At 41.7% G+C, this 20,097-nt stretch overlaps 1 protein-coding gene across 1 annotated transcript in view; it reads right to left on the minus strand.

Annotated features, from left to right (window-relative positions):
- Positions 1-3,599: 3,599 nt before the first annotated feature.
- Positions 3,600-20,097, minus strand: part of LOC118454868 (uncharacterized) — a 67,671-nt gene continuing 51,173 nt past the window's right edge. The window contains exons 18-28 of the mRNA XM_087836085.1: positions 14,817-15,254; positions 12,956-13,363; positions 9,446-9,877; positions 8,200-8,463; positions 7,829-8,083; positions 7,495-7,743; positions 7,096-7,353; positions 6,711-7,013; positions 6,341-6,610; positions 6,139-6,222; positions 3,600-5,992 (exon numbers count right to left, since the gene is read on the minus strand). Coding sequence (XP_087692211.1) covers positions 5,929-5,992; positions 6,139-6,222; positions 6,341-6,610; positions 6,711-7,013; positions 7,096-7,353; positions 7,495-7,743; positions 7,829-8,083; positions 8,200-8,463; positions 9,446-9,877; positions 12,956-13,363; positions 14,817-15,254 — 3,025 coding nt within the window. The 3' untranslated portion in view covers positions 3,600-5,928. The remainder of the gene's footprint in view (positions 5,993-6,138; positions 6,223-6,340; positions 6,611-6,710; positions 7,014-7,095; positions 7,354-7,494; positions 7,744-7,828; positions 8,084-8,199; positions 8,464-9,445; positions 9,878-12,955; positions 13,364-14,816; positions 15,255-20,097) is intronic.

A 20,097-nucleotide genomic window follows, 5' to 3' on the forward strand; every position in this document is an offset into this window, starting at 1 on the left:
TTTGTATCATATCTATCTAATAGACTCCAATTTGTGCATGTAAATGGAGAGTCCTCTTCACACACTGAGGTTAATTATGGAGTTCCACAGGGTTCAGTGCTAGGACCAATTCTGTTTCATTATACATGCTTCCCTTAGGCAGCATCATTAGAAGACATAGCATACATTTTCACTGCTATGCAGATGACACCCAGCTCTATCTGTCCATGAAGCCAGATAACACACACCAATTAGTTAAACTGCAGGAATGTCTTAAAGACATAAAGACCTGGATGGCCGCTAACTTTCTGCTTCTTAATTCAGATAAAACTGAGGTCATTGTACTCGGCGCTGAAAAGCTTAGAAATATGGTATCTAACCAGATTCTTACTCTGGATGGCGTTACCTTGGCCTCCAGTAACACTGTGAGGAACCTTGGAGTCATTTTTGACCAGGATATGTCCTTCAACGCACATATTAAACAAATATGTAAGACTGCGTTCTTCCATTTGCGCAACATCTCTAAAATTAGAAATATCCTGTCTCAGAGTGACGCTGAAAAACTAGTTCATGCATTTATTACTTCCAGACTGGACTACTGCAATTCATTATTATCAGGATGTCCAAAAAACTCACTGAAAAGCCTTCAGCTAATCCAAAATGCTGCAGCAAGAGTACTGACAGGGACTAGAAAGAGAGCATATTTCTCCTGTTTTGGCTTCCCTTCATTGGCTTCCTGTTAAATCCAGAATTGAATTCAAAATCCTGCTCCTCACATACAAGGTTTTAAATAATCAGGCCCCATCTTATCTTAATGACCTTGTAGTACCATATCACCCTATTAGAGCACTTCGCTCTCGCTCTGCAGGCCTACTTGTTGTTCCTAGAGTATTTAAAAGTAGAATGGGAGGGAGAGCCTTCAGTTTTCAGGCCCCTCTTCTGTGGAACCAGCTTCCAGTTTGGATTCGGGAGACAGACACTATCTCTACTTTTAAGATTAGGCTTAAAACTTTCCTTTTTGCTAAAGCATATAGTTAGGGCTGGACCAGGTGACCCTGAATCCTCCCTTAGTTATGCTGCAATAGATGTAGGCTGCCGGGGGATTCCCATGATGCATTGAGTTTTTCCTTTCCAGTCACCTTTCTCGCTCACTATGTATTAACAGACCTCTCTGCATTGAATCATATCTGTTATTAACCTCTGTCTCTCTTCCACAGCAAGTCTTTTATCCTGTCTTCCTTCTCTCACCCCAACCGGTCGCAGCAGATGGCCGCCCCTCCCTGAGCCTGGTTCTGCCAGAGGTTTCTTCCTGTTAAAAGGGAGTTTTTCCTTCCCACTGTTGCCAAAGTGCTTGCTCATAGGGGGTCATATGATTGTTGGGTTTTTCTCTGTATCTATGAAGCGCCTTGAGGCGACTTTTGTTGTGATTTGGCGCTATATAAATAAAATTGAATTGAATTGAAAAATTGAATTGAATAAGTTGTCCTAACATAGTCATCTTAAGTAAGCTTTACTAAAAAATTTTGAGGCACTGAGTTTGCATAGTGTTTTTCTTTAAGTTCTGGGAACTAATTAGATTTTACAGTGTACTCAAAGGTAGATTTGGTGGATTTGGTCTGCAGTGCCATCAATCCTCAAACTTACATTATCTCTTTGATGTTACTGCAATAAAATTCCCTCCATCCATCACTCATCCCAGCTGATCCAGAGTAAGAATTGATTTAATGATAATCCCAAAGGCTGAGATACGCATAAGTATGACTTTAGTTTCTCCAACCAGACAGCTGACTGCAGATCAGAAGAATGAGGGCAACCCTCATTCTTCTGATCTGCAGTCTTAATGGATATTTAAGCGTTCACTGCAAACTATGACACTCTCCAATAGAAAATCACATCATGCTTTAAGTCATCAGAACTGTAGCTGCAGCACAATAAAAGCCAAATTTAGTTTTTTACATTTTTAGTTTGTTTTATTTGAAAATCTAACAAAAAAAAAATTTAATCAAAATCTAACAAAGGAGATGTCAGGAAGGACAACGCTTTATCAACATATACAGGCAACATATTAAAGGGTTATTTTGCTGGCAGCCCAGCAGTTAAAATGTTTTCATATTAACATATTGACACATTTGAATCTTGAAAATATGCACTCATTGTATGTGCATGCACTATATATGGAAATGTATATCTAGAAGCTGATTCATTAGGAACTGTTGTTTCTCATTCAACCCTTTATTGAATGAGAGTGTCTGTTTGGTACATCCAATCTGTGAGGGCCTATGGTTACTGGGTTTCTCTCTTTTGTTCGCAACTTATAAATGTTACAGCATCTTTGTGTTACTTGGTTTGAGTGGACAGCATTAGCTTAAATGTGTCCATTCCCCTGACCACTGCTGCCCATGGTCCTGATTAAAAGCTGGAATAATGCTATTGATTTTATTAATATATATTATTTCTGCACTTTCTGCCTGTGTGTGTGTGAGAGAGAGAGAATGTGAGATGTGAGAAGCCTCTGATAGCCATGTAGTCATAGCTTTGTTTCTAGCTGCACGCTTTACTGTCTGTGTCTGGTGTTAGTGTTTGTACAGAGTACTCAAAGGTAGATTTGGTCTGCAGTGCCATCAATCCTCAAACTCACATTATCTCTACAGGAAAACCTCTCTAAAATGTGTGCACATTATTCTGCCAATTCTTTCCTCTGGTCACTGTTTAGGGGCTGAAATCAACTCACAAAAGTACATGTGTTTTGCGGTGCTCATTGAAATGACTTGTCTTTTGAATTTTCTTTCTTTCTTTTTTGAGTTGTTTGTTTGTGTAGCACCCTCAAGGATTGACGTACGCACGATGTAGTATAGAACAGGGTTTATTCTGGTCTTGGCAACCCGTGAGAACTGCTCACGGACAAAACAATAAACCAAAAACATCACATCAAAATGCGCTCTTGTACGTAGTGTCAATCAATCAAAAATCCTTAATTACAGAAATTAAAACATTTAAAATACACAAACCTCGTGAGCTGACATCCAGGAGGTGCTAAATAGTCCTTTATGGCCTTATTGCCTTATCTTCCATCTTCCTTGTCAATTATTTCCACTCTTTAAACGATATTTTCTCCATGTGTGGAGCTAACTGTGAGCTGCCGCATGCAGACACCGTGTGCGCTAGCAAAAGACAAGTGGCTGGGTGGAGACCCAAACAGCAAAGCTGTACCCTACATAGTTCACCACCAGAGGGCGCAAAGGAACAAAATCCAGACATACAGCTTAACAAATATCAAATGCAACAAACATCAAATGCAACAAACATCAAATGCAAAAGACCGTTACAGTTTGTTCTCACATGATGCAATCCAATTTGCATTTCTGCTATGAAATCAGGTTTGTTTCTCTTCAGTACTTTGAATAATTTTCCAAAATGTTTGAGCTTTTAATTCTTCCATGAAACATGCTGTGTTGGATACATGCCATCAGTGTGACACAAATAAATCATTGTAAACAAATATTCTATGAAATCTATAAAATATAGAACAAAAAACATATTTTGATGTATAGGAGGAAGATCAGTCACACTTAAATCAGGCTGAAGTAATAGAGTGAAAAAACATAACTGTACAAGGGAGCTGAATTTGCTTTATTACTTGTTCATCTGGATACTGGTGAGGTAAATTAGGGTCTCTCCTGTTGGTGCTCTTTAGTATGTGAGGCCAAACAATTTTTAATCTTAATGCTCCGATCTTAATTCTTAAAGTCAACCTGGTCTTAAATCTTAATTTATCTGCAGAAACTTTCATCAGCACCTGAAGTGGACTGTGATCCTGCAACATGAACATGATTTACTACAACTATAAATCACTGAGATGGAATCATCAGTTACAGACATTTGGCCTTTTATAATTTATTCCCTGAGTCCATTTGCAGCTGTAAACTAATATGGTAGAAGGTTTTGTTAACATGTTCCATTAATGAGGAAAACTGTCACAGAAAAAATAAACACTTTCACCCATGTCATGTAATATAAAATATGAAAACTGATATATGTTAACATGTTTATGGCCATTTGTTCCAGTTATGTCAAAGTACCAAACATAGTTTTCTCCTGATTGCTCACTTATTGCATCGTTCCTCTGAGAAGTAATTATAGAATCTCTCTACTCTGTCCTGACTGAAAAATGCAGAGTAGAATAAGTACAGTTATCACAAAAGTACAATGAATAAATATGGCCGACACACTGCATTGATTAAAAAAACAAAGAAAAAAAACCAAGTTGGCCTCTTTTTTTTTGTCTCAATAGTCTAACAAAAAATAAAATAACGGAATCACCATTATTACAGAAGTTTCAGATGTGTAAACATCAGGATGGTCATCTGTCAAGGTTCAGCTGAAAACAGGTCCCAGGTAGCTGCCTGCAGGACTCTCAGGTTTAACAGGTAAATATAAAAATAGGCAAATTAAAGGAGCGTAAAACAGCTGGGGAACAAAGCACAGCTGAAACCAATCAGGATACTGAGACACATAAGCAAATATAAATACATTATACCAGAGACAAATCAATATCAAAATAAAACAGGAAGTAACTACATGAAGGATCACATGCCAAAGATAAAAACTTGACAACATGATACAAATGGACACAGGTGAGGCTGTACTTAACTGAAACACAAAGAAGTAAATATAACCAATACGCAAAATATAAACAGAACCCCAAGTAAATGTTGCCTAGATATACTACCTCCCTCTGTCCCATCTGAGACTCTTACCAGTGTTGGTCCCACACTGCTATCTATCATCAACGTGTCACTGAGTCAAGTTTGTGTTCCATCCGATTTTGCTGAGGTAACTCCTCTGTTGAAGAAACAGCTCTACTGGTAATTAAGGCCTTCTTTCAATCTAACATTCAGAATCTTGGAGAAATATTTGATTCTCCTCTGGGCCTTGCCTCGAATGTAAAATCATTAATTTTTCTTTTATTTAAGGAACATTTCTAAATTGCAACATAAGGTCTCCACAGCTGAACTGGAAAAAATTGTTCATGTATTTGTGACATCGTGTTTATATTATTGTTATGTCCTGTTTACCAGCTTGAACAAACCATCTCTTTCTCGACTCCCAAGCTACACAAAGTTCTGCGGCCAGACTACTAACACATTCTAGTAAGCATGCTCCCATTACTCCTATTTTGTACTCTTTACATTGGCTCCCAATAGATTTTAGAATTTGTTTCAAAATTCTTGTTTAAACATACAGAGCACTAAATGGCCTGGCCCCAGGTTATGTCTACTTCTTACTAAATACACTGCTGCTCGTTGTCTCCATTCAAAGACTCAGAATTTGTTGGTTGCTCCACAAACACGAAAAGGGACAGAGCCTTCAGTCTGTGGCACCAAGGCTGTGGAACAGTCTATCACCACAACTACATTTTGTTGACTCTCTGGATTGTTTTAAAACGCAGTTAAAAACTTTTCTGTTTAATCAGGCTTTCTGCTGAGATTTTTTTAATTGACTGATTTATTTTATTTTAAAAGTACCTGTTAACTTTACTGTATTTTATTATTATGTTTTGTATCATCTATTTTGGCACCTAACGTTCTTGTTTATTTTAGCCTTTTGTCAACAGTGCTTTGTGACCGCTTGTCTGTGAAAAGCACTTAGTAACTTTACTTTACTTACTTACTATAATGGAGCTCGATTAGACAATTGAGCTCCATCAAAGAAAAATCTGTAGCAGCTGAGAAACAAAAGATACATCAGGATGAGATACATGCCTCCATATAAACTGTCTTCTTAATGATCATAGAAAAAAGAAAAAAAAATTAACATAGCAAGCTAATGTTACTGTGTTGTACATTGCTGACTCCATGAACACAGCACCAGTGTTCATACTTCCTCCAATGTTTTCATTTAATGATGATGAGAAGAGAAAAAACCAACAACTACTTGACGATGATTCCTTCATATCTCAAACTGTTTGTGTTCCTTGAAGGCTGCTCTGTGCACGATGTTGTTGCTGTAGAGTCTAGAAAGAGACCAAAGCAGAGAGAGCAGACGTCACTCATTCACTCAGAACAACACGAATCCATGTGAGCTCAGACTGTGAATGATTCCTCTGAGAGTCTGAGGAGAAACTCCTTCACTGATGGAGACTGATTCATGTTGGCTCACCGCACACAGTCGATGGAGGGGTTGATGGAGAGCAGCTGCAGTAACACATCAGTCGAAGCATCAGTGATCTGATTGTGACTCAGACTGTAACACAAACACAAGTGGCTCTAAGTGATCGCTGCACATCATATTTTTGTAGTGTGTGTGAACAGGCTGATGGTTATTGGTGCCTCCCAGAGAAGGATCAGTGTGTGACACTCACTCCAGGACTTGGACTTTGTGCAGATGTGTGATGAGAGGGAGCAGCAGCTGGTCAGTGAGCTGACAGTGACTGAGGTCCAGCTCTGTCAGCCCTTCACACGAGTCCAGCATCTGGACCAAAGCCCCACAGGCCCTCTGATCCAGCGTGCTGTGACTGAGATCCAGCTCTCCACCCAGGGCTCCACACAGGGACACCGCCCGCCTCACTGTGTCCCTCTCACTGTTCACAGGAACCAGAGACAGCAGCTGGAGGAGGACAGTTTTACTGACTCTAAACAGGACAAACAGAACAAAGAGAAACTGTCAGGATGCATCAACACCAGTGTGAACGAGCTTCTCTCTGGTTTAGACTCTTCTGTGGTCTTTCCCACCTGAGGCGGACCCTGTGGAGGACAGGAAAGAGGAGGTCCAGCACGCTGTCCTCCACCTCACAGTCTCGCAGGTCAAGCTGTGTGTCCCGGCTGCTGTGTGTCAGGATGGTGGAGACGGCCCTGCAGTCATCAGCAGTCAGACTCAGAGGCTCAGGCTGATCCTCCTCTGGTAGCTCCACACAGGAGGAGCAGGACAGATCCAAGCTGTGCTGCAGAGTCCTCAGCAGGCCTGACGCTGCCTCCTGCTGGACGTCACAGGCAGCACAGCAGTGGATGAACCTCAGTAGCTGATTCCTGTCAACACTGCAAGGAAAACACATGCAGAAATGAACCAGCTGATGACTCTGTGTTGGACAGCACAGAGAAACAAGCTCTAATATCTGACCTGAGATGAGAAACTTTGTCCAGCATGAAGAGGATGGACTCTACTCCCTCTGCTGGTATGGAGGTCCACAGGAGGTTCAGTTTGACTCCGTCTCCGTGTTTGAGGATGAAGATCAGAGCAGCACAGTCCACTGAGTCCAGCTCTCTGCTGCTCAGGTTGATCACATGACCAAGTGACCTCAGTAAACTGGGTACAGCGTGACTGTCATGAGCTCTGTAGAGCTCTCTGATGGAGCTCATCACAAAGCTGGGACTGGGCCTGAAAACAAACAGTTTATTTCTAAGGACACTTTGTTTAAAGGATCCATAAACTGCTGATTAAAGATGAGACAGCATTTCAAATCGTCCTGATTAAACAGCAGAAACTGTGTTTAGTAAAAGATCAAACTACATTCAGCACCTTTTAAACACAATCCTGTCCAGAAAGGGAAGCAGACGTGTGGTTTCCTCCTGTAAGAAGAGGTTCTTCCTCAGGTTCACAGTGATGGTCTGAGCTGACGACTGCTGCAGCAGATAGTGAAGAAGCTCCCAGTTCAGACAGCAGGAGGTCAGGTCTCCACCAACCTTACTGAAGAAGGACAACGTCAAGTCCTTGTCCTGGATTTCATGGAGGAGACACAGAAGCTGCTGGAAGCTCTCTTCACTCAGTCTGCAGAGATCATAAATATAAAATATGCTTTAAAGCAAAAAATGTACATTTTATTTGGCCTGTGATGTTCAGGAAAGACATTTACTTGACTGTTAGAGGACCATCATGGAGCAGCAGTGTAATCAGACCCTGAGCAGGGATGCAGCTCTCAGTCAGGTCTAATCGTCCGACTGTCCAGTATCTCAGTAGGGAAGCCAAACTACTGACAGCCCTCAACAATACTCTCTGTGATGGTCGAGCTTTCTTAGGCACAAGAGAAAGCTCTTCAACAGCCAGTGGACAGACCACTCTGCCTCTTCTTACCCACTGAAACAGGAGCAAGGACATGTCGATGGAAAGCCTGAAGATCAAAGAGACAAAAGAGCAGAAATGATGAATACCAAGAACCAAAGATTCGAAGTGGACAGCAGATAAATGGTGTTAGAAGAACAAGAGAGTCATGATTTCACTTCCTGCCTCAGACTGTGTAGTTGTGTTGTGTGTCTAAAGAGGAGAGCAGCTCCTCTGGCAGACATCTTGCTGGGTGTGAGGATGAGATCCACTTTAGAGCCACACAGTTTGAGAACTCTCCCCACAGACCAGCAGCTTTTCCTGTGTAACTCTCCTGTTAACAGCAGCTGGAACCCCAGGAGCTGCAGCAGAGACTCCAGCTGCTGGGCCTCCTCTCTGGATCTTACAGACATGGATGTACACACACTCTGGAAGAAGTCTGGATCACAGCTGAAACACAGTGGAGATGAAATGAGAAAATACAGGCAGACCTACTCACATTACCACAAACCCCATTTTGTGTTTCATTCATCCATGAACAAGCTGATAAAACTAGCTATTCGTTTTGTTGTCATTCCATGAAAAATCAGGGTCTCTATTAATCAGGGGAATTTTTTGCACTTTAGTAAATTTAATTAAGAAATGCCCAACTTCCTCTTCATTAGTATTTTTGTTATAGGCCATCAAAGTAAACATGCATGGATCCATGTTATTTTTTCCAGCATTTTGATCCTTGTGACTTAAGAAGAACAGTAGATATTCACATGAAAATGTACAGTTCCTCACTTACTAAATGTTACATTTAAAGTTCTGCTTACTCAGGGAAATACAGCCATGATCATTCAGTGAACGGGTGAGGGCTAAACATGTATACAGCATGTACAAAGGTGTAGTTTGTAACTAACTTTGACTTGTCCATGTTTCATATTAACGTTTAATCAAAATTCTGGATGGCTTTAGTAGAAATGTGAATTTCCCATTTGCCCCAATGTCTCCTCCTTTGTGTATCTGTCTGTGTGTTTTCAGAGGCAGAGCTTTGTTCCTGTACTTTTCCCTGTTGATGTGCCAGTGGTTCATTCATCCATTACTCACCTGCTGCAACACTAGCCAAATCACCCATGTTTTACTAGCTAAATATTCATGCAAACACCTACTCCCCCCCTTTTTTTTATAATAAACTATTAACTAATTTCTGTGAACTTTAAAAAAGAAATACAAATCAGCTGATTTGAGGTCCAGGTGAAAACATTTTTTTCAGATTTGAGTAAAAATAAGTTCTATGAAACATTCCAGGCTGTTTTCACATAGCAATAGATAAGTTGAAATAATTACTTGACCAATACATGTTATTTGTCTACATTTTTACACTGTTAATCAAAAGTTGATTATTTCCAAGACACTACTGACTAAGTACTGTATTGTTTCTATTTACCTGAGCTGTGAGATATAAGGCAGACACTGAAGAAAATCCCTCACTTCACTCTCTTCATGTGAGCAGCCTCTCAGCTTCAACTGTTTTTTCCCTGATTGGACTTTAAGAATTTCCAGGAGGATGGAGGTCTTTCTCTCTGAGAGGTTTATGAACCAGACTGCAGGAGCTGACTGGAAAACTGACTGTAATGATGGAAGGACACTCAAGCCTGTTTTAGACTCATGGTCCTTCACATGGGAGCACAGATCCAGCAGGAAATTGCATTTATATTGAGCATCTATGTCTCTGTTAATAAAAGGGAATGTTTGATATGTGCACACTGATGATAACAACTCCAGTATCTTCTCTCCTGTCTGCTGTTCTCTTTCTGTTGCGGCACAAAACAGATTCCCAAAGAATTTGGCTGCTTCATCTGCCCACAGAGTGAAGAAACTGGAACAAAAAGAAGAAAACATTTAGTGATGATTTGATTACAGCTGCCAACCACACATTGATGGTCCATGTGTGTTCTGCATATAATTAAACCTAATTCGAAACCAACAACATGTACACTTTATATCTTGAACAACAGCAGCTTCACTTTGCCGTTTAGATGACACATGTGTAACCATACAACATCCTCCTTGTGTTGTCTCGATGCATGCTCAATCATCCAGGTAAGGAGATCCCAAAAGGTTCATTCTGATTCAGAATCAACCTTTACTTATAGTATTGTTTTTAAACTTTGAGCAGATGAATTATTCCAAAAAGCACTTATAGTTTTCAAAATGTAAAAAAATAATAATAATATGACGACACTCCATCTGCAGGTGGAGACAAAAAGTACTAAACACCCTGTTATTTGATGTATTCACACATCATGGTAAACTCAAAAAGCTAAATACAAAATTTTCTGTTTAACAGTTTTTAGTTGCTCATCTATTAAAACAGAGTTTGTTAGTGCAACAACATGTTGAGTATGATTTATATATATTTCAATTTCAAAGCACCAAAGTTATGTAAAAAGTTGATGCTATTTGTTTGTTAAAATCCTGTTATTCACATCATTGCATTAACTGTCACTGTCATATGGGTGGAAATTGGCTAAGATGTTCAGGAACAATCCAGGAACCCCCAAGTCACAGCTCCAAAATTGACACCTTCAATTTTGACTGATCAACTGAATGTTGCTGCTGCCCACATTTTCTGGAGAAAGGTTTTTATTGTCAGATGAGACTAAGACTGAGCTACTTGGCCACAATGGAAATAGTTGTTTTTGGAAGAGTAAAGGTGAAGCTTTAATACCTGAGAACACTGTACTAACTGTCAAGCATAGTGGTGGTAGCATAATACAATTAGGTCTCTTTTGCTGCCAATAGTACTGGTACATTGAACAAAAGAGATTGATAATAAATAATATAATAATAATATTCAATTCAATTTTATTTATATAGCGCCAAATCACAACAGCAGTCGCTAATCTAATAAAGATGAAAATAATAATAATAATAATAATAATAATAATAATAATAATAATAATAATAATAATAATTATTATAAAGATGAAAAAGGACTACTTCCAAATTCGTGAACTTCATGTAACATGAAACTGAGTTTTCTGCTCCAACAGAATAATGATTCCAAAAACCATCAGAACTGGATTTAAAGTGGATAAAGCAGGCTAACATTCAACTTCAGGAATGGCCTTCCCAGTGTTGGACCTAAATCTTATTGCAAATTTGTGGACTACACTTAAAATCTGAGTCTGTGTCAGAAAACTAACCCATTTAAATGAACTTTCCAAATTCTGCCAAGAATGGTCAAATATCAGCCAGCATTATGTTGGAAGCTTGTTGATGTCAACTAAAAGTGTTTGGTCAAGGTCAAACATTTAAACTAAAATTTATTGGTGGTTTATGTATATATTTAAGTCTCTCTGTATGATTTTAATTCATTCAAAATCCAAACTTGTGGATCCAAAATCTTTTTTTTTTCTTCTTTTTTAATCATTAAAGTCATCTTGTACAACCATTCCAGCTGCTACCTGTCAGTGAGAGAGGCCACATCCCTAATTTTAAGTCTTGACAAAATCCAAATGGGCAAGTCACACAACTATATCATACTCTATGATTAGGTAATGTGATACAGCACCCATCTCTGCAAAGATCCCGTGGTCTACAATGGTGAACTCACCCATCGGAGAAATACTAGTAAAATAAAAAGTTGCTTTTCTGCACTGATTACAATCTCTGAGTCTTCATGTTGAGTCTCCAGATGTCTGTTATGTCTTTGTACTTATTTGCTTTCATCTTTCTGCATTCATCCACCTATTTAAAATATTAAACTGCAGAAAAAGCTCCGACAAAAACAATTTGAAAGTGGACAGCATGAAGGTTCATTGATACACATGTTGAGTGTCTGTAAACTTCTGACCACAACTGTAATACTGATGATAAATTATAATTTAATAATCTGTCAACTCATGAATTCAACACTTGGTGAATTTATTAGACTTCAAATACATTTATAGCCCCTGGTAAAATTTCTGAAGTTGATATAAGTTTTATATACCTTTCCTGAGTTGATGCGCTTTTCCTGAAGGAAATTTTTTAACAATGATTGCTCTGTGACAAGATCCTGTAAAATTACTTTGCTATTGCAAACCTAATTTCTAACCAGGCAATGAGAAAAATATTCTAATATGCAGTGTACACCTGTGCATAAACTGTTTGGGTAATGATTAACACCTGCCTTGGTCAGTGATATGAGATAAAAATGGATACTGTAAATTATTTTGCTGTGCAATTTATTTTTTCAAGACAAAATATTTTTTTCTGTTCTGTTGCTTCGACCATCCACCTCTGTGATCTGCCCTTACGTTTTCCTTTTAGGATATTATTGGCTTTATGTGCTCTAAATTTTAATCACAGCTGATCGGGAACAACCAACATTTTGCCAAACTCAATGGTGGTGTTCGTCCTTGAAGGAGCTGTATGAACCTTTCTATTGTTTCACCTGACTGCTCTCTTGTTAGGTCCATTCTTGCTTTACATCCGCCAGGCAGTAGAGCTTCATAAGGTCTGCAAAACTCTCTATAATAACACACTATTTTGCATATTTAGATGTGTGGAGATTTGTTTTAGTAATCCAAATTACAATGTGATTACACGTTTTGTTTGTCTTCAACACTGAATGACTTCATAAAACACTTCTCTACTTTATATGGAAGGAAGTCTGCTATAAATAAAAATAACTGAATAATTCTTTGAATACAGTTTTATACAGTGTTATGTCACACATGTGATTTGTATGTTTGCTACAAATGAAAAGAGTTGAAAAAAAAAAGCTTCCAAGAGTGGTGATTCAAGAAACTTTTGTAGTATGAAAGTGTAGCATGACTCATTTCAGGGAAAATTTGAAGCAAAAGAATGGATGAAAATGACGAAAAAGAAAAACTGTCATAACTTTTTATTGTTTAAATAGGTATCTGTTCTAACGCAGTGTGAATTGTATGAAGAAGAATTCATTTACCTGAGCTGTGAGATATAAGGCAGACACTGAAGGAAACTCCTCACTTCACTCTCTTCATGTGAGCAGTCTGTCAGCTCCACTTGTTTCTTCTCTGGTTGGAGTTTCAGCACTTCCAGGAGGATGGAGGTCTTTCTCTCTGAGAGGTTTATGGACCAGACTGCAGGAGCTGACTGGAAAACTGACTGTAATGATGGAAGGACACTCAACCCTGTTTTAATCTCATAAGAGTAAAGGTCCATGAGGAAGTCACACCAATTCTCTTTAAGAGGACTGTTTTTGTATCTGCACACTGATGATAACAGCTCCAGTATCTTCTCTCCTGTCTGCTTATCTCTCTCTGCTGCTGCACAGAACAGATTCACAAAGAACCAGACTGGTTCATGAAGATCTGACCTCAGAGGCACAACACTGGAACAATAAGAAGGAAACATTTAGTGATGATTTGATCTGAGCTCCATAAATACAACCACACACTACTGATGGACTCCATCTTGTCCATGTGTGTCCTGTATATAATGAAAGTCCATTTTAAAGCCATCTTCCATCAGAGCAGCTGAACATTGTTTTTAGACTGTTACTGACTCACAACACAAACACTAATCCTGTGTGTGAAATCACTGCGTGCTGAACTGTAACTGTCATTTTATTTACTGTCTGACTTTAGAGAGTAAAACACTAAATATCAACAACATAGAAACACACAGAGTGGAACAACAACATCTACACTTCATATCGTGTACAACAGCAGCTTCACCTGCTGCTCAGATCACACACGTGGAAATCATAATTATTCTGCACATCTTCATGTGTTACAGGATTAAATTTAAGGGGGTGGCTGTAGCTCAGGAGGTACAGCTGGTCATCTACTAATTAGAAGGTTGGGGGTTCGATCCTCCAGTCTGCATGCCAAGTATCCTTGGGCAAGTTACTAACCCCAAGTTGCTCTTCAATACATTCATCGGAGCATGAATATGCGTGAATGTAGTTAGACAGCACTCAGTTTACAGTCAGTGATTGGGTGAATGTGACATGTTGCATAGAACGCTTTGAGTACTCCGGGAGAGTAGAAAAGCGCTATATAAGAATGAGTCCATTTACCAAGATATAACTAGTTCACACATAGTAACAGCTCTTTTCTTTTTTATGAACTTGAATCTGACATGATATTCAAAAATCCATCAGCAATAGTGATTTACAGTGTTTCTGAACATTCAAGAATTATTTGTATCTTTCATGATGATGTTTCAACATGACTGTGTTGTTGTTACTGAGCTACATTTTTCTCATTAATCGCATTATTTCAAACATTTTCATACGGGGAGAAGATTATCACGTTTCAGACTCTTTCAGTCAAATAGTTCAAATAATAACATCTGTGTACTCCACACTCTTCTGTGATTCATTTGTTCAGTCACACAGTGACTTTCATTAACTTAGATTAGCTGGTAACAACTCACTGAAACACAAGTGATTTTAAACATTCAAAATATATTACTGATTACAACTATAAAATTAAATAAAACAATATTTTGAAAATAAAAGATTACTTTTTTATGTATGCTTGAAGAATATGTCATAAGGATTCAGTTGTTTTGAACTGATCACACATACATCTATAATATCAAAGCAACAAATTACTGACAATAATTAAATAAGAACAGTGCTGTGCAGAAAACAATGTTTCCCTCTGATATTAGGTACAGTAGAAATATAACTGAAATATGGACTCCAAGTGGATGAAATCAAAACGTGTAAACAGAAATATTGGTGACAAAAATATAATATTAAAATATTAAATTGTATCATTACAGTAAATTGTTGGAAATTAAAACATTTTTTTCCACTGAGTGAGTTCATTTACCTGAGCTGTGAGATATAAGGCAGACACTGCAGGAAACTCCTCACTTCACTCTCTTCATGTGAGCAGCCTGTCAGCTTCACTTCTTTCTTCTCTGGTTGGAGTTTCAGCACTTCCAGGAGGATGGAGGTCTTTCTCTCTGAGAGCTTTATGAACCAGACTGCAGGAGCTGACTGGAAAACTGACTGTAATGATGGAAGGACACTCAACCCTGTTTTAGTCTCATAGTCCTTCACATGAGAGTACAGATCCAGCAGAACAGCACACTGGATCTCTGCGTCCATGTATCTCTCATGAAGAGGGAATGTTTGATATGTGCACACTGATGATAACAGCTCCAGTATCTTCTCTCCTGTCTGCTGTTCTCTCTCTGCTGCTGCACAGAACAGATTCACAAAGAACCTGACTGCTTCATGAAGATTTGACCTCAGAGGCACAACACTGGAACAATAAGAAGGAAACATTTAGTGATGATTTGATCTGAGCTGCATAAATACAACCACACACTACTGATGGACTCCATCTTGTCCATGTGTGTCCTGTATATAATGAAAGTCCATTTTAAAGCCATCTTCCATCAGAGCAGCTGAACATTGTTTTTAGACTGTTACTGACTCACAACACAAACACTAATCCTGTGTGTGAAATCACTGCGTGCTGAACTGTAACTGTCATTTTATTTACTGTCTGACTTTAGAGAGTAAAACACTAAATATCAACAACATAGAAACACACAGAGTGGAACAACAACATCTACACTTCATATCTTGTACAACAGCAGCTTCACCTGCTGCTCAGATCACACACGTGGAAATGACACTTATTCTGTACATCTTCATGTGTTACAGGATTAAATTTAAGGGGGTGGCTGTAGCTCAGGAGGTACAGCTGGTCATCTACTAATTAGAAGGTTGGGGGTTCGATCCTCCAGTCTGCATGCCAAGTATCCTTGGGCAAGTTACTAACCCCAAGTTGCTCTTCAATGCATCCATTGGAGTATGAATGTGTGTGAATGTAGTTAGACAGCAGTCAGTTTACAGTCAGTGATTGGGTGAATGTGACATGTTGCATAGAACGCTTTGAGTACTCCGGGAGAGTAGAAAATCGCTATATAAGAATGAGTCCATTTACCAAGATATAACTAGTTCACACATAGTAACAGCTCTTTTCTTTTGTATGAACTTGAATCTGACATGATATTCAAAAATCCATCAGCAATAGTGATTTACAGTGTTTCTGAACATTCAAGAATTATTTGTATCTTTCATGATGATGTTTCAACATGACTGTGTTGTTGTTACTGAGCTACATTTTTATCATTAATCGCATTATTTCAAACATTTTCATACGGGGAGAAGATTATCTGTCACGGCCAGGGGATCAGCAGGCCGCTGACTAGGAGCTCTCTCTCTCTTTCTCTCTCTCTCTCTCTCTCTCGCCAGGGCGGAACTCATGGTGGGTTCACGCCTTCGGCCCACACCCCTCTGAAGAGGAAACACCTGGGCCTCATCAGCACAGCCAGCATTTAAGCCAGGGAGTGGCTTCTGCTCATCGCTGGATCGTTGTGTGTGACTCACATCCCCTGGACCCGACCCTGCATTCCCCGAGTGGATTCCGTTGTGTGAGTGTCTGGAGAGAGAAGAAGAGCGAGTGTCCTTTCCCTCCCTGGATTACCCCGGAGCCTTTTCCCCGGTCACTACATTGTATATAGCACTACCCCCTCTGCACTGTTTGTAAATACACCTGGTGAATTGTAATAAATACTGTGCCTCTGAGTCCTGCGTGTGAGTCCTCCAGCGAACCCTGACAGTAACGATCCAGCCATACGATGGACTCAGCGGACTCAACCCCTGCCCAGCATATCGCCGTTTCCCCGGAAGCGGTACTGGAGCGGCACGAACAAATGCTACGACAAATCAATCATCAGCTGGCTGCGCTCACCCAAGCCCTGGCCCAACATGTGCCTCTGGAAAACCCTCCCACATCATCTCCGCCTTCTCTTCCACAAGCTCCAGAACCCCCGGCGCCTCAGCCCTCCACTCCGGCTTCATCGGAGCCCCTGGAGCGTCCGCTACCCACACCGGAGCCCTTTTCGGGTGAGTTCGACAAATGTGCAGGATTTTTGACCCAACTCGGGTTACAGTTTAGACTGCAGCGGAGGACGTATGGGAGCGATGAGTCCAAGATTGCCTTTTTCGTTCAATTATTACGTGGTCGAGCATTAAATTGGGCGCAGGCTGTGTTAAGATCTGATCCGGAAATCACTTACCATGATTTCCATTCTAAGTTTAAGAGTGTTTTTGAGAGGGGCACCGGGGCAGCCGCTGCTGCTCACCGGTTGCTGAATTTGAAGCAGGGCAGACGAAGCATGGCAGACTACTCCGTTGAATTCTGGACTTTGGCGGAAGAGACCGGGTGGGAGGAGCCGGCGTTGATAAGTACCCTTTTGAACAATGTTTGTGACGATTTAAAGGGGGAATTGCTTATGAAGGAGTTACCCGCTTCTCTTGATGACGTTTTATCACTGTGCATAAAGGTGGATGAGCACTTACGAGCGCGCCGCGGATTGAGAAACTACAACACCCATAAGCCCCCAGGTTACATGGAGATGGCCTCCAGCAGAGGTGCGGTCGGAGGCGGAGTCCTTCGGGAGAGGGAGGACGAGACCGAGGGCGAGCAGCCTATGCAATTAGGACGCTTCAGGTTATCTCCCGAGGAGCGACATCGCCGCTGGATGGCCGGTGAGTGCTTTAACTGTAGCCACAAGGGCCATATTGCCGCCACATGTCAAGCACGGCCAAAAGATCGTGCCCGCCGGTAGTGAGGAGAGTACGGGTGGGCGAGGTTTCCTGCACACGGTCTCCTCCGCGTTTAATGATTCCAGCCAAGCTTACTGTTCACTCGGTTCCTCATCCACTCCGCGCATTGATTGATTCAGGGGCGGAGCAAAGTTTCATTGATGCCACTCTGGCCCGTAAATTAGGCCTCAGCCTCACAGCTCTGCCACATACGCTTCAAGTCACTGCCCTCAGTGGCCAGCGCCTTCCTGATATCACCCATATTACAGAGCCACTAGCTTTAACACTTTCTGGCAATCACACGGAAACCTTACAGTTGTTCGTCTTTAAGGCGCCCCTCACTCCGTTGATTTTGGGGTTTCCCTGGTTGCAGCAACATAACCCCGTACTGGATTGGAAGAAGGGATGCGTTCTTGGGTGGGGGGAGGGGTGCCATATGACCTGTTTGAAAGCCGCCACCCCAGCTATTACCTCACCCACTCCCTCTCCAGCATCCGACCCCCCTGACCTCTCCTCTGTCCCATCTGTCTATCATGATCTGGGGGAGGTGTTTAGGAAAGACAGGGCTTCCTCCCTACCCCCCCACAGACCATATGATTGTGGAATAGACCTACTGCCGGGTGCGTCACTTCCCAAGAGTCGACTGTATAGCATCTCACGACCCGAACGGGAAGCCATGGAGAAGTATATTACTGAGTCTCTTACTGCAGGAATAATCCGCCCTTCCTCCTCCCCCGTAGCTGCGGGATTTTTCTTTGTTGAGAAAAAGGACAAGAGCCTGAGGCCTTGTATTGACTATCGTGGTCTCAACAGCATTACTGTAAAGAATAAGTACCCGTTGCCTCTGTTGACTTCGGCCTTTGAACTGCTTCAAGGGGTCACGATCTTCACCAAACTGGATTTACGGAACGCATACCACCTGGTGAGAATAAGAGAGGGAGATGAATGGAAGACGGCTTTTAATACTCACTTGGGTCATTTCGAGTATCTAGTTATGCCGTTTGGTCTGACCAACGCCCCTGCTGTTTTTCAAGCTTTGGTTAACGACGTGCTCCGGGATTTCATAAACCATTCAGTTTTTGTTTACCTTGACGACATCCTCATTTTCTCTCGCTCCGTTGCTGAACATGAACGCCACGTCAGACAGGTCCTGCTTCGCCTCCTAGAGAACCGGTTATTCGTCAAGGCTGAAAAATGTGAGTTTCATGTGAGCACAGTTTCTTTTCTGGGCTATGTCATTGACCGTGGCAATCTCAAGGCTGACCCCGCTAAGGTCCGAGCAGTCCTTAACTGGCCAACCCCTCCCAATCGCAGGCAGCTTCAGTGTTTCCTGGGCTTTGCGAATTTCTATCGTCGTTTCATCCGTGATTTCAGTAAGGTCGCTCTCCCGCTAACCCGTCTTACTTCACCTAAGGTTCCCTTCCACTGGGACGAGCCGGCTCGCCGAGCGTTTGCCCTCCTTAAGGACCGCTTCGCCTCTGCCCCCATCCTTGTTCAGCCAGGACTCACTCAGCAATTCGTCGTGGAGGTGGACGCTTCGGATTCTGGGGTGGGGGCCGTGCTCTCCCAACAGCACGAAGGTAAACTCCACCCGTGTGCTTACTATTCACGGTGTCTCACCCCTGCAGAACGGAATTATGACGTGGGGGACCGGGAACTGCTTGCCGTCAAGCTTGCCTTGGAGGAATGGCGCCACTGGCTGGAGGGCGCAGCCCAGCCTTTTGTAGTGTGGACAGATCATAAAAATCTGGAGTATATTCGATCAGCAAAACGGCTCAATGCTCGACAAGCTAGGTGGGCCCTGTTCTTCACTCGGTTTCAGTTCACTATTACTTACAGGCCTGGATCTCGCAACACCAAACCCGATGCCCTCTCTCGTCAATTCACGGTCTCCGAGGACGTTGCCCGTGACTCTCCCATTCTCCCGCCCACCTGTGTTATCGGAACGCTGACCTGGGAAATAGAGACTGCTATAAAGGAGGCCCAACGAACGGAACCGGACCCTGGAACCGGCCCGCCTGGATTGCTTTTTGTTCCCTCCTCTGTTCGCTCCCAGGTGCTGCACTGGGCTCATACCGCCAAGTTTACCTGCCACCCAGGGGTCCACCGCACCATCTCATTCATCCAACGTTTCGCCTGGTGGCCCACCCTCACCAATGACGTCCGTGAGTACGTCGCTGCCTGTCCAGTCTGCGCGCAGAACAAGACTGTCAACCGACCTACCGCTGGTCTGCTCCGGCCTCTACCTACACCAAGCCGCCCCTGGTCACATATCGCTATCGACTTTGTGACAGGCCTACCACCGTCCTCAGGTAACACAGTTATTCTCACCATAATTGACCGTTTTTCTAAGGCTGTACACTTTGTCGCCCTCCCCAAGCTTCCCACGGCTCTGGAGACCGCCCGGCTCCTAACAACTCACGTCTTCCGCCTCCATGGGATCCCCACCGATGTTGTGTCCGACAGAGGTCCGCAGTTCACTTCCC

Source organism: Neolamprologus brichardi, chromosome 23 (genome assembly GCF_056152115.1).
Source record: "Neolamprologus brichardi isolate AB-2024 chromosome 23, ASM5615211v1, whole genome shotgun sequence".
Taxonomy (NCBI): Eukaryota; Metazoa; Chordata; class Actinopteri; order Cichliformes; family Cichlidae; genus Neolamprologus; species Neolamprologus brichardi.